Here is a 16,216-nt window from a genome sequence, read left to right as displayed (position 1 = left end):
CTAACCGCTTAGCCACGAGGGAGCTCTGCGTTATGGATTGAACTAAATTCTATATCTTTCTTCTCAAGAATCACCACCAAAAACTATTAACATATATTTTATATTGCAATGTGGTAGGGAAATTTTCTATAATTGTTACGGAATGATGCTCATAAACCCTCGATTGAAGTAATGAAAGAAAAATGCAGTAATTAATATATAAATACGCACGACTAGGGACATTTCGTTTTGCTACCAAGCCTAAAATATCCGTTAAACAATCAAAATATTTCAATGAGAATTTATTACAAATTGTTCGTATTTGTTGAAAACTATTTAGTTAAATAGTATATTTGGACTAAATAGTCTATTTAAGTAATTACGTTAGAACTGAATGAGGAAGACTATTGTTAAAATCAATAGAGAAGAAAACATTTACATATTAAATTAATGAAGTAATATTTATTATCAACAGAAAATCACATTCTTTTTTCTTTAAAGTTTGTCCGTAATGGTATTCAGACCAGACCAGAACAGAAGAGACATTCTGTATCAGTCTTCGCTAATTCTTCGTCCGAGGATGCAACGCAATATCAAAATGCAAGTCATTATAGGCCTAGGTGCTGTCGATTATCCCAAACTTTGTGTTCATTGCGTTGCGATCACCCCAAATTATGTTAAAATTAGAATAATCTTAACATAATAATTTTTAAACAATTGTTTGAGCCATTTATTCAAATAACTCATATAGCTAGCGAATTGTCGAAAAATATCAGAATTACGAACACTAGAATACGGTGAATTATGTGGACATTGAATGTAAAATTAGAGAATAAAAGAAAGAAAAAAACAGAAACAGACAATTAGGCTATATAACCGAAAAACAATTAAGAAATAATTTGTATTGATGTAATATCTGAGACAATAGATCTGTAAAATTGACAGATTAAATATATATTCTCATTTTAAAATAGCCAATATGTAAGTAACCAAAATATTTGGGGATTTCATCTGTCATACGTGTGAGAAGGTGGAAAGACGTATGCGAAATGTATGCTTCATAACCATTTAATTCTTCATAAGAATCCATGAACTGTAGTGATATGTAAATGCAATGTGCTAACTGAATGATGCGTAAGCATACAAGCCTGCCAAAGCTCTTCCATAGGTAAGACATTTCAAAGTCAAAACAATCGAATGTGTTAAGTTAGTGAGTGGCAGCGATGTGATAGTGTTTCAAAACTGTCTTACACGATCACATAAGCGTTGTTTTTCTTATATGCTATCATAGATTTTCAAAATTTGCAGAATAAATGTTCAATGTTATGTTTTCCATTATTCTTGTTTACGCACGTTCCCACCGTTGCTTACAAGCCTGATCTTTGCGAATGCACCCTGTCATTATTCAACATTGCTAAGAACTGATATCTATGTAAGTTACGTTCATTATGTAAGATTCTGGGTTAACGTCCATTCAAGACATTGAATGGTCTTCTATCAAGTTTACTATTTTAAGATGACTTACTTAAGCGTCCTCTTCTACCTTCCGGTGTAGAGGGATCTCCAGAGAGCTTTCCAATCATTTCTATTTCGTGCTGTTGTCTGCACTGTCTTCCATGGAAACTTCTTGTTCTTTGTGATTTTTGAATACCTTCCAGCCATGCTTTTCTCGGTCTTCCTTTTGGTTTCTTTCCTATAACTTTCGCCTCGTATACTTGTTTTACTATTCTCTTTTCATCTATTCTTGTTAAACAGCCGAACCATCTCAACTTTATCTTCTGTATTTCATCTTCCAATGGAGCTACTTTTAGCATTTCTCTTATTTTTACATTCCTTACCTTGTCTCTTCTGGTTTTACCTTCTATTTTTCGCAGAAACCTCATTTCCATTGCTCGTAGTTTCTTACGTTGGTTTGAACTCAAGGTCCAAGACTCACAAGAATATATTAATATTGGCTGATACATCCTTTTGAATACAGTTGTTTTTGTTCTTTTTGTTACTTCTTTTCTGTTCACGAGCTGCCTTTAACCCATTAAAACATCTCCCTGCAGCTGCTACTCTGTTAGAAATTTCTGTCTATTTTTCCTTCTTTATTTATCCGAGTCCTAGATATTTGAAGTTATCCACTTGCTCTATTGTTTCATTTCTGATTTTGATGTGGTGCTTTTTGTCTTCTTTAGAAATTATCATCGATTTTATTTTGCCTATCTTTATTTTTAGTTTTCTATTTTTCAACTGCTCTTCCCAAAGCTTTAAGTTATAATTCAAATTTTCTTCTAATTTGGCCATTAGAACTACATCGTCTGCAAACAAGGGCGCCGGTCCTGGGGGCCCGGGCCTCCCCAAAGCTCATGTGAGCCCCTATTGTATTTATAAGTATACAATATTTGGCATAATTTGAATGCAATTTGTCTTAAAAAAAACTCATATATATACCTTCTGCATCTGAGTGCCCCCCCCCCCCCCCAATTTACAGAGAAATCAGCGCTCTTGTTTTCAAATGCTAATTCTGCGATTTTTATTGGTTTTATTTTCTAAAAGCCTACTTCATACCATTTGTTCTTCTTGTGGCATTTTTTCCTAACGTCACCTAGTACCAGGTTTAACAAAATAGGGCTGAGTATACAGCCCTGTCTTACTCCTGATGTAATGCAAAACTCTTTAGATGTTTCATTACAAGTCCTCACGTAGTACCTTGTTTCTCTATAATAACTCTGAATTACATTTGCTAATTTACTATTTACTTTCCTATTTTTGACGCTTTGTCATATTTCTTCTCTTCTGACAGTATCAAATGCTTTCGTTAGATCTATGAAGGAAAGATGGATTTCTTTATTTTGATTTATTCCTTTTCAGGGACGGCACTAAGGGTGGGCGGGGGTGGGCGACCGCCCACCCGATGAATGGCCTTGCCCACCCATCCGCCCACCCCAACAGAAGAAGAATAATGAAGGTGACATCCTGTACTTCAAAAGCAATAGGTATTACTATTGATTGTAATGTAATAGGTTCTAGAACCCTGTTTAACTCTGCAATGAACAATGTCTTTTATTTAGTCTACAAACATAATTCCAGATACAGCTGAATGCCAATTTACACTGGAATAAGCAGTCTTCACCCTAAAAGTGAACATTTCCTCTCATTTGAGAAAATTGAACCACTTGCACGTCATTATGGATGTGATGTCGATAGTGTAGAGGTGGAAATGAAACTTCTCCCGAAAGTTTTGAAACGTTGTGAGGAGGAAACACAATGCAAAATTACCTCCGTTTCTCAGTTTACTGAAGTGATGGATCGTTTCAAAATTGCTTTTCATGAAATTCACAAATTAGATGTAATTGCTGTCACCATTCCTGTATCTAGTTCACCATGTGAACGTTCTTTCTCGTGTCTTAGACGGGTTAAAACATATCTAAGAAATCGAATGGTAAACTGTCGCCTAAGCGATCTTTGTTTCCTTTCAGTAGAAAGAAAACTTGTAATGAATATTGCTGTAGAGAATGTAGTAAAATTATTCGATGTTGGACATAACAATCAACGCAATGTACTCCATTAAAGTGCAGGTATAAAAGTTTATTGTAAACTTGTTCGTACCATGTGTTCAACCCTTCATACTTTAAAATACATTGTTGTTTCTGTGGATCATGATGAAGTTTTGTTAATTGCTATTTACTTCTTTATCCAATTTATAATTATTTTTTTTATTTTTTTTTCAACTTGAGTTTCAATTTCAAAGATTTCTGTGTAAGGTATGATCAAACAATTATGCTGTTGAATTTCCCTATTCTTTTAGTAACATAGATCTTTGCTGATGCATATAGAGATCACGTCAAAAAATCTAATGTGCACAAATTTAAGGATATAGCTACGAGAGAAAATATACATGATTTATATTTTTTGTCTCTTGATTTTTTGTAATAAACGCTTCAGAGATAAAAAGGTTTGGAATAACCGATTTTATTCTTGTTTTACTTTACTTACTTATTGTGTATTTTATGATATTAACGAAAGGTAGAGTATTATCTGTTAGTGTGTGTTATTTGAACCTTCTTTTATTTCTATGCATTCATGTGCATTCCTGGAGGGAGAGAAGGTAAAGCTGTCTTGAACTTCATCGACTACACAGTACACACCGTTATTATTGTTAAAAAAAAAAAAAAAAAACGTAGTGTGTCTGCTACGCGGAATTCGGTAGGTCAAGCATATAGCACGAACTCCCGCAGCCCATTCTAAGTCCTACATTTCTTCAGTCCCACCAGGCGAATGCCGGAATTGTACCTTCTATAAGGCCAAGACAGCTGTTTTCCACATCCTTGTCCCTCCCCTATTTCGGTCTGAGCCTTAGCTAACTAAAGAGTTTAAAGATTGAAACTTAATTATTGTCCAAAAAAATGTCTACATTGCCCAGTTCTTATTTTCATTGTCCGCCCACCCCATCAAACTTTTCTGGCGCCGTCTCTGTTCGTTTTCCTATGATTTGTCTCAGCGTAAATATTTGATCTTGTGTGCTTCTGTTTGGTCTAAATCCACTTTGTGAATTTTCCAATTGCTGTTCGATTTCCTTCCTTTTTTTTTTTTTAAACCAAGAATCCTTGCAGAGATTTTAGCTACAGCACTCAGGAGCGAAATCCCTCTATAGTTATTGCAGTCTTTGTTACCTTATAAATGAGTACTATCACTGCAATTTTCCAAGGGCACTTGTTCCTTCTTCCAAATCAAGTTAAATAACTTTAGCAGCATTTTTCTTCCAAACGTACCTACATTCTTTATCATTTCTGGAGCAATTTCGTCATGTCCTGATGCCCTTTCGGCTTTCATTTTCTTTATTGTCCTCTCCAATTCTTCTTGTTAGATGTTATTTTCCGTTTCTTTTGTTTTGTGTCTATTTTTCGCTTTCTCTATGTGCATATTTCCTTAACTTTTTGCCTTATGTTTTCGCCTCTTCTATTTCTCTCTTGTATTGGGTTCTCCTCCTCTTTCAGTGTTTCTTCGAAGTATTCTCCCCATCTTTTTATCATCCCCTCTTCCTGAACAAATACTTTTCCATCTTTATCATATATTCTTTTAATTATTGGTTCTTTTTGTTCTTTTCTCATAGATTTTAGTGTACCATAGAATAATTTTACATTTCCTTGATAATTCTTCTGTAGTCTTTTCTAGAAGTCTTCCCAACTTCCTTTTTACTTTTTATTACTAGAGCCTTGGCCTTCTTTCTCTGGTCTTTGTATCTTTCATAGTCGTTCACCATTTTCACTGATAGATAGTTTTTCTATCTCTTCTTCTCTTTGATTTCCTCATGGATTTCTACATTCCACCACACTGTTCTTTTAATTTGTGATCCCCCAATTTTGGATTTCCCGCGTACTCTCTCTTTCTTCTTTATGATTGTTGTTTAAACTGTTTCCAAAATTCTTCTACGCCCTCTATTTCTTCTTCTTGTAGTAAACTTTCGAACACTTCTTCTCTTTCTTGTGTGTATGCTCTTCTAGAGCCTTCTTCTGGCAATTTCCTGAAGTTTATTTTCACTGTAACTTTCCTTTTTCTAGTGGCTGATTTTCTTGTATCTTCTCTAGTAACTGTTAATGCCAGTGTTAAAAGATAATGATTTCTCCCTATTTCTGGTCCTTTCATAACATACATCCTTGATTTCTTTCCAGTTTTCTCTAGGCACTAATATGTAATCTATTGTAGACTCCACTTTCTTTGATGGTTTTTCTCTTGTATACAGATGGACATTCATGTGTTTAAATTTTGTATTTGTTATTACTAGGTTGTTTTCGACGCAAAACGTTAGGATTCTTGTTCCGTTGTCGTTTAATAATGTTTCACCATGTTGCACTAGTACCCATTATAGTTCTTATAGTTTCTCCCAACTCTTCATTTAAATCTCCAATTACTATTGTTGATATGTAGCTGCTATCTATTGTTTGTTGTAATGTGTCCCAAAATTCTTCTTTCTGTTCTACAGGAGCATCTTCACTTGGTCCGTACTCTATAACTATTTTTTGTCGTATATCTACTTCCTAATCTAATATGATTGTAAGTGCCATTATATTTTCGTTCACAAACTCCCAATCTTATATTCTGATTATAATGTTCTGTTCCACTATACAACCTACTCCTGTCCTTGCCCTTTCGAATTTTGATACTCCTGAGTAAAATAAAACGTACCCATTCTTTATGTTTTCTATACCTTGTCCTTTCTTTTTTGTTTCGGTTATTCCTATAATTTTCATTTTTAGCTCCTTTGCTTCTGCTGTTAGTTCTTGTTCTTTTCCTGTTAATCCTCGAACATTCCAGGTTCCAATTCTCATATACCCTAATCCTCGCTTTGTTGTTATCAGAACATTCACAGAGGCTCTCTGTTTCCCTGTTCGTTTGATGGTTAACGATTTCGGACATACGAGTTATCAGCCCGTAGTATCCTATCGTCATGAAGGGGTTGCCTTCTTTAGGTGCTCACGCTCACCTTTGTCTGGCTGTTGGTCTGTAGACTTCTTGTTTTACAGGGAATTAATAACTAACCTTCCTCCTTTCTCATTCGGGCTTGGGACCGGCAATGGCGGAGTAATATTATATTAAGATGACATAAAACATATTTGTTGTCCTTCCTCGTTTTTTATTTAACATATGTATGTTTTGGTTCTTACTTTTATTCAAAAACAATTTCTTGTTAATTCTACGAATTCTAGTACTGCGAATGAAATTCTACGTATATACTTATCAAGACAATTGTAATAATGTGTGTCGCAGCAAATATCCATGTTCTATTTGGTGCAGGGTAGGGAAAGGATGAAATTGTTGAATTGTAAAAGTGCTAGCTCAAGATTCAAGATTCCCTCCTCTAGAAAATTCGTAAATATAGCACTATGTATAGTTATGACCTAGCTAAGCTGACTCACTTCTCCTTATTACTTTACTGCTCAAAAGAACATTAATATCAGAATTATTATATATAATACAACAGCTGGAAGCGTATTCATTGTAGTTGTTGTCCTATGTAACAATATATTCCAAGATTTCTAGTTGCAATAATCGAAAAGACGAAAAATAATAAATTCCTATAGTTGTAGGAGTTTATTATTATTACTAAATTTCAATATTTCTAATGAAATATTTTACCTACATGCTAAAATCTATATCATTGAACATAAAAATTCATGTATTGTATGTTTGTTCGAGTGTAACTCTGGAACGTCTGGAGCAATTTTAACTAAACTTGGAAAACACTTTACGTACAATTGCTTTAAAATAAACTGTGGGTGTAAGATCCCTTAGCACAGCTAGGAGGGGAGTGGGAGGAGGAGACATAAAGTAATTGAAAACTACAAATATTAGTGTTGAATCCATAGTTCCCGGGGTCGTTGAAATGAATAGTGATATTTCCGATGTCGTTTGGATTCGACTCCCATTAGCATCCCTGGAAACTGAAATGGTGCCAAGTAATACATACATACATACATACATACATACATACATACATACATATATATATATATATATATATATATATATATATATATATATATATATATATATATATATATATATATGTGTGTGTGTGTGTGTGTGTGTGTGTGTGTATGTATAAACACGATATTAGAGGAGAATTCATAGTTTAGCTCAAGCTAAGCTTCCAGTGGCGGTGTAGAAGGGGTAACTTATGAAAAGATCGAAAATTACCGATCTTAATGTCCAGTTCATAATTTTTGAGATCACTACGGTGAATCGTAACACTCCAGATACTATTTAAGTCCAAGATCAGCCCCATCAGCACCCTTGGGGGAAGAATGACGTGTAAAATAATGGAAAACGGCCGATATTAATGTCGAATTAACCATTTTGGAGGGTCACTAAGTTAATTTCCATTCAACCTAAGCTCAGCCTCTAGTAGAGGTAAGATCCCCTAGCACTCCGAGCGGTGGGTGGGAAGGAGGAACATAAAAAAGAATAATAACCAGTTGAGAATGTTTCAAGAGCATTGTCAGAACGAACTTAAAAAGAATGGAGAGATGAAGCTGGAAGGATAACTGTCATTGTTCCTAGATGTAGAAGTATTTTTTTTTTTATCCGTACCTTCTCTTTCTCGCAAAAACTAACAAAATATCATCTCTCTATGACTTACAGTTCTCGAGATATTGTTGTTTAAATATCTAGAAATTCGAAAAGTTTGGCCAATATCTGGGGAATGGTGACCAGTTGGCCAATAGACAGTTAATCAGTGGCCACCGGTTACTATTTGGTACCAAAATGTTCACCATTTTCTTAGATATTGATCAACTCCAATATGATCTCTGTGTGATACGGTTCCCAAAGATTTGGCTCCTTAAATCTCCTAAAATCGGAACTATTTTTTGACTAATCATAGAGACAAATGGCCAGTTAGACAATGGCCACCAGTTAATATTTGGTACCAAAATATTTACCATCCTCTTAGGTATTGATCAACATCAATATCATCTCTCAACAACTTATGGTTTCCGAGCTATGGCTTCTTAAATATCTAGAAATTGGCCATTTTTTGACCAATATCACGGAAACAGTAAGTCATAGAGAAATGATATTGGTGTTAATCAATAGCTGAGAGGGTGGTAAACATTTTGGTACCGATATTAATTGGTGGCTGTTGGCCAACTGGCCATTGGCCTAACCAGTGGCCAGTTGAACAATGGCCTCCAATTACTATTTGGTACCAAACTATTTACCATCCTTTCAGATATTGATCAACACCAATATAATTTCTCTATGACTTACTGTTCCCGAGATATGGCCCCTTAAATCTCTGGAAATCGGCCTTTTTTTTTTTTTGGCCAATATCTCGGGAACGGTAAGAGTGACGCGAAAAATTTAATCACTTTCTCTGATAGTTTTTGATGCTCTATCGATTGCAGGGTTCAAAATTGAAAAAAAAATCGCAGACGGACAGACAGACAGACACACAGACATAGAGAATTCAGTAACGAACTTTTTAAGTTCGTTGAAAATATAATCAATATTGGTGTTTAGTGCATAATTTTCGGGGTCGCTGAGGTGAATAATGACGCTTCCGAATACATATAGTCCATGTTTAACTTCCATTAGCACCTGTACTTGGATCTGAAGGCGTGATATGTAAAAGTAATATAAAATGACTGATACTAGTGTCAAATACCTACATATAGCTTTGCAGGTCGCTGAGATGAATAGTCACACTTCCCATACGGTTGAAGTCCGAATTCAGTCCCCTTCGATATGAGGGTTGAGAGAGTGAAAATAAGATGTATAAGATGACCAAGATTACTGTCGAATTCATCGGGGTTCATCGTTAAGCAGTGTTTTCGGGGTCGCTTAGATGTTGAAAAGCCCATGTTCATCAATCATTAGCAATTCTGGGGAGAGGGGAATGGTGACATGTAAAAATAATCGAAAAGGATCGATATTAGTGTGGAATCCATAGCTTTATGTGTTCCTAAAGTTAGTTGGCGACACTTCCGACGCACTTTAAACCAAAGTGCAGTCCCCTGGTAAGGCTAAGACCGCCATAGCATACCTAGAAGGAACGGTAGGTGGCAACTTATGAAAAGGATCGAAAACAACCGATCCGTAAATATCAAATCCGTAGTTTTCTGTATTCCTAAGTTAATTGGTAACAGTTCGGATGCCCTTTAAGTCCAAATTCATCCCCGGTGGGGGTAAGGCTCCCTAGGAACCGAGAGAAGTAGAGATTGGGTAAAATTAATTAAAAATTAACTATATTACTGTTGAATCCATAGTTTTCGGGGTCGCTAAGATGTGGAGTGTCAAACTCGATGACATGCAAGTTCAAGTTAGGTAAGTACGGGCACGAAAAGTATAGAGCAACAAGGGTGTAGAAATGCTTCCTTTCGGATTTATAGGCTGCCGAAAACATGGAAAAATGAAATTTAAAGGCCCATAGCTCCAAAACTATGGGATTTACCGTAGTCGGGTCAAGACTTCACTTAGGAACTAATATTTGCGCTGTCCAAAAATACGTGTGTCAGAATGCTAAGGTACTTCTGCAACAATTTTTATAGATGCAGTTTGGCTATGGGCATGTAATTTAAAGTACTTACCAATTACCTCTATAAAAATTGTTGCGGAAGTAGCACATAGAAAGGGCACATAGTAGTTCCTAAATAAAATCTTGACCCGACTACAGTAGGTCTAACAGTATTGGAGCTACGGACCTTTAAAATTCATTTTTTCAGGTTTTCGGCAGCCTATAACTCCGAAAGGAAGCTTTTGTGCACCCAGGTTGGTCTATAGTTTTCGTCTTATCTTAGTGAGTAGTAGTCCCCGACGTATATGCAACTGAGTCAGCAAAAATTTTTGTGACGTCATAGGTCAAAGGTCAATGACCTTGGCCCGGGGTCAATGACCTAGGGGTACTTAGGACCACCCCCTCTAAATTTTGGCAGGGGTACCATGGCCCACCCCCTAAATTTTGGCAGGGGTACATAGGACCACCACCCCTTAAATTTTGGAAATTGCAAAATCTAAAAATTTGGTATGGTAGCCTAGGACCATAGTATGTACCTCTATCAGTATTGGGTGTCTATGTCGTTCCCTTTCATGGGTAAAAAATTGCCAAAAAGTCAAATTTCGGGGGTTTTTGACCTAATTTATCTTCTTGGATGAGGTATTATTACCCTATATAGTTATATGGGCGTATACAGGGGTCCATTAGCTTTCATAAGACATGGGTACATTAATGCACCCCTTGAAAAATTTGGGAGGGGTACCTTGGCCCACCCCTTAAATTTTGGAAATTGCCCAATTTAAACATTTGGTATTATAGTATAGGACCCTAATATGTATCACGATAAATTTGGGTGGTCCACCTCGTCCCCTTTTAGGGGTACAAAATTGCCAAACATATAAACGTAAGCAATACGTTATACCACGTGTTTGGTTTTCGGCCTAATTTATCTCCTTGGATGAGGTCCTATTACCTTATATAGTTATATGGGCGTATACAGGAGTCCATTCCCTTTTATAAGACATAGGTATATTAATGCACCCCTTGAAAAATTTGGGAGGGGTACCTTGGCCCACCCCTTAAATTTTGGAAATTGCCAAATCTAAAAATTTGGTGTGGTAGCCTAGGACCATAGTATGTATCTCTATCCGTATTGGGTGTCTATGTTGTTCCCTTTCATGGGTAAAAAATTGCCAAAAATTCAAATTTCGGGGGTTTTTGACCTAATTTATCCCCTTTGATGAGGTATTATTACCCTATATGGTTATATGGACGTATACAGGGGTCCATTACCTATCATAAGACATGGGTATATTAATGCACCCCTTGAAAAATTTGGGAGGGGTACCTTGGCCCACCCCTTAAATTTTGGAAATTGACCAATTTAAACATTGGGTATTATAGTACAGGACCCTAATATGTATCATGATAAATTTGGGCGGTCCACCTCGTTTCCTTCCAGGGGCACAAAATTGCCAAAATATAAACGTAAGCAATACGTTATACCACGTGTTTGGTTTTTGGTCGATTTTATCCCCTTTGATGAGGTGTTATTATTCTATATAGTTATATGGTCATGTATAGGGGTCTATTACCTTTCATAAGATATGGGTATATTTGTGCACTCCTTTAAAAATTTGGGAGGGGTACCTTGGCCCACCCCTTAAATTTTGGAAATTGCCCAGACATAGGTACATTTGTGCACCCCGGGAGGGGTACTTTGGCCCACCCCTTAAATTTTAGAAATTGCTCATTTTATATATTTGGTATTATAGTACTGGACCCTAACATGTATTATGATAAATTTGGGTGGTCCACCTCGTTCCCTTTTAGGGGTACAAAATTGCCAAAAATATAAATGTAAGCAATACGTTATACCACGTGTTTGGTTTTTGGTCGATTTTATTCCATTTGATGAGGTGTTATTACCTTAAATGTTTACATGAGCGTATACAGGAGTCTATTACCTTTCATAAGACATGGGTATATTGATGCACCCCAGGAGGGGTACCTTGGCCCAACCCTTTAATTTTGGAAATTGCTTAATTTCAACATGTGGTGTCATAGTACTGGATCCTAATATGTATCATGATAAATTTGGGTGGTCCACCTCGTTCCCTTTTAGGGGTACAAAATTGCCAAAATATAAACGTAAGCAATACGTTATACCACGTGTTTGATTTTGACCTAATTTATCTCCTTGATCAGGTCCTATTACATCATATAGTTATATGGTCACGTATGGGGATTCATTTCCTATCATAAGACATAGGTACATTTGTGCACCCCTTTAATTTTGGAAATTGTCCCTTTTATATGTTTGGTATTATAGTATAGGACCCTAATATAAATTACTATAAATTTTGGTGGTTCACCTCGTTTCCTTTCATGGGTACGAAATTGGCAAATTTTAGTACAACCACGTGTTTGGTTTTGGCTCAATTTATCCCTTGGATGAGGTCCTATTACCTTATATGGTTATATGGTCATGTATATATATATTGGTCCATTTCCTATTATAAGACATGGGTACATTGATGCACCCTTTAAATTTTTGGAAGGGGTACCATGGCCAACCCCTTAAATTTTGGAAATTTTCCAATTTGAGCATTTGGTATCATAGTACATGCCTCAACATGTATCATGATAAATTTGGGTGGTCCATCTTGTTCCCTTTCATGGGTAAAAATTGTCAAAATATAAACATAAGCAATATGTTGTACCATGTGTTTGGTTTTTGGCCCAATTTCTTCCCTTTGATGAGGTTCTATTACCTTATATGGTCATGTATATGGGTTCATTTCCTATCATAAGACATGGGTACATTGACGCACCCTTTAAAAATTTGGGAGGGGTATCTTGGCTCATCCACTCGGTTTTAGAAATTGTTTAATATAAGCATTTGGTATCATAGTACAGGACTTCAATATGTACCACTATAAATTTGGATGGTCCACATCGTTCCCTTTTCATACGTAAAGAACTACCAAAAAATTCAAATTTCGGAGGTTATTGACCCCTATTTAGCACGTTATATGGTTTATTACCTTTATATGTTTATGTTCCCTTTTAAATTTGGGAATTATCAAATAACAAAATTCGGTAAACGTTTTCTAGGACCCATTGGTGTTCCTCTTATGGCCAAATATTCAAAATTTAAATGTTATTGACCGGCTTTATTATTGAATAAGTACAGGATTTATTACTTTTTCATAAGACACAGGTGTATTTGTGTACCAATCTTAAATTTTGGGAGGGGGTACATTTCTTATTGTCATATCAATAATTGGTAATTGGATAGTATCTCATTCATTGAGTAAATCATTGTCAAATATGAGTATGATCACGTGATCAGTTATTAACCTATGATGGGATTAGGAGTCCAGAACATTGGTACATTGAAACTTTGTAGGATAATTTGAGAATGCGTCATTGGTTTTGATTATTCCCGCCAAATATAAACGTAAGCAAGACGTTGTACCACGTGATTGTCCTTGATGAGGTAGTGTACAGGGATTCATTTCCTTTGCTGTGGTACTTCTTAAGTTTGAGTACACACACTTTTAGAAAACAGTTGGTTCTACTCAGGTAAACAATTGACGGACATTATTGACCTTATTGAACATATAATGATATGATTAATTCTAAGACTCAGGTATATCAAGAGAAGTATTCTTTAAATTTGGGAATGGTGATAAACAGAATTTTAACATAAGGCGCGAAATTTGAAACAATACATTGAACTTTAGTCACAGCTCATAGTCTAAGATCATTGGTGGTGATTGATTTGAAATCTGATAGCTAACCTTATTGAATCTTATGACTCATAGACGAAAGGCAATACATACTACAACAGTTTAAAATTTAATCATAAGGTGATGTAATCTGACACTAGCAAAGTTATTGTTAATGCAATTTGGTTGGATGATCACTATCTTTCCTGCAATCTGATTGGTTGATCACTATCTTTCGTGCAATCTGATTGGTTGATGATTTTCAAATCTTTGCTGTATTCAGTTTTAAGTTTTGTTTAACATTTAAAAATCTTGGTTTCGTTCAACATTTTGCACTCACTGATAAATATGATCAAAACCGTTTATTTGTTAATCGAATAGTTAAAAACCGGATAAAGTTTGACGGTTAACCGTGAAACGTAAAATTTTTTTGAAACTTTTTGTTTGAAAATTCTTGCTTTCAAATTTTTGTTTGAATTTTTTGTTTCAAAATTTTGTTTAAAATTTTTGTTTCAAAAATTTTTGTTTAAAAATTTTTCGTTTGAATTTTTAAAAATTTTTTCGTTTCAAAATTTTGTTTAAAATTTTTTGTTTGAAATTTTTCGTTTCCAAATTTTTTGTTTGAAATTTTTTGTTTCAAAATTTTGTTTAAAATTTTTTTCGCTTCAAAATTTTGTTTGAATTTTTTTCGTTTGAAATTTTTTGTTTGAATTTTTTCGTTTCAAAATTTTGTTTCAAAGATTTTTTGTTCTAAATTTTTGTTTCAAAGTTTGGTTTGACATTTTTAAAAGTTTGTGCACTCATTAGTAAAGAACTGGAACTGTTTAGAGCAAAAACCTCTGGCAACATTGTGGTGCACGTCAGAACATGATAATGCAACGTCATCAGTTTTTCATCATATATAAGTATCGTTCGAGTTAGTATTCATGATAACATCATCATGGCTACTTGTCTGCAGTTTCTAAACACGCGTGATGTGATGAAATCATTTACCAAGATTACTGATTTACAACAGAATGTACCTTATAGAATCTTAGCTAGCCAAATGATCCCTACAAAGTTTGGATTAAGAATCGTAGTGAAGCTTGAAAATGATAAGAATATAATTTTACCAGCAAGATATTTACCCATGGAAGCATCAAAACAAGAAGAACTGCTGCGTTTCTTAAATACTGGATCTGTATCTTTATGTTACAAAGGATTCTTGGGTCGAAGTCATCAACTTGAATTTAGTACACAGCCAGATTCGTCAGCCATTGTGATGAAATCATGAATCAGCACATTAGACATAGTTGTATGAATTTGGTTGGTCGGCATGACGTCAGCAACTGTGATGAAATCATGAATTCAAACGTCAGCACATTCCTTACCAATGACGTCAGCAATAACTATAAACCAGCAAATACAGTGTCATCCCACGAAATCATTTGAGCAAGTGCTTTTCAGGAGGAAAGATGTGTACTTCTAACGATAAAGAGTTCATCTTCGCAAGCTATTATCCAATAAATATATTTCAAACAAAACATGTGATGATTGGTATCAGTGCTAGAACATTTGAACCTGTGATTCGATTGGGCAAAGCAGAACAATTTGGTGTACAACTGAGCTGTGAAGAATGGCACGAATCGACCAAATGAACGATTATTTTCATGATGAGCTAAATGTGACCATAGTCAAATCATTATGCTCAAATCATGAAGTGGTGCTGCGTACAGTCCTCGAAGAGAAGATGGTGCTGTTACGTAAAAAGAGTACATTCCATGTCCCTCGCAACATGGTGTATCTAACGCAAACGGAATGGAACAAATTTATAAACGTATTTCAGTGTGCGAAACATGCAGTGGAAGTGTGCAACAAAACAAGTATATTCCTGAAAAAGTACTATTTTGAAAAATGTGTTATGCATATTGTACAACATGTATCTAGATATTGTGATGGCTGTCAACATCGTTCGTGGGTGCATACCTGTATTGATAAACAGTTTATTTGTGATCAAATGGACATTGAGTTTCCACCAATTGATATTGCATTAGACCTTAAAAGACTTCAATTGGAATTAAAATTATATGCTAAAGACAAACTAGTGCAAGAAGTTCAAAATACATTGTATCGACAATATCCAGAACCACTATCTGGTATGGATGTATGTGGAGTGTAATAAAATGATCCATTTCAATGAATTGTGTTTTTTCATTTCAAGTACAACCCCAGGTTCTGACGTGTACTATTGCACCACAATGTTGGCAAAGGTTTTTGTTCTAAACAGTTCCAGTTCTTTACTAATAAGTGCACAAACTTTTAAAAATGTCAACTCAAACTTTGAAACAAAAATTTCAAACAAAAATCTTTGAAACAAATTTTGAAACGAAAAAAAAATTCAAACAAAAAATTTCAAACCAAAAAAAAATTCAAACAAAATTTTGAAGCGAAAAAAATTTCAAACAAAATTTTGAAACAAAAAATTTCAAACAAAAAAATTTGGAAACGAAAAATTTTAAACAAAATTTTAAACAAAATTTTCGAA

At 35.0% G+C, this 16,216-nt stretch overlaps 1 protein-coding gene across 1 annotated transcript; it reads right to left on the bottom strand.

The window, feature by feature from the left end:
- Positions 1 to 1,490: 1,490 nt before the first annotated feature.
- Positions 1,491 to 1,943, bottom strand: LOC145667965 (uncharacterized). The gene has a single exon (XM_081735390.1). The coding sequence runs from the start codon at positions 1,941 to 1,943 to the stop codon at positions 1,491 to 1,493; it is 453 nt and encodes a 150-aa protein (XP_081591516.1).
- Positions 1,944 to 16,216: the final 14,273 nt, after the last annotated feature.

This window comes from Thermobia domestica, chromosome 13, assembly GCF_964235325.1.
Source record: "Thermobia domestica chromosome 13, izTheDome1.hap1.1, whole genome shotgun sequence".
Lineage (NCBI taxonomy): Eukaryota > Metazoa > Arthropoda > Insecta > Zygentoma > Lepismatidae > Thermobia > Thermobia domestica.
This window is presented reverse-complemented; position numbering and strand designations above follow the sequence as displayed.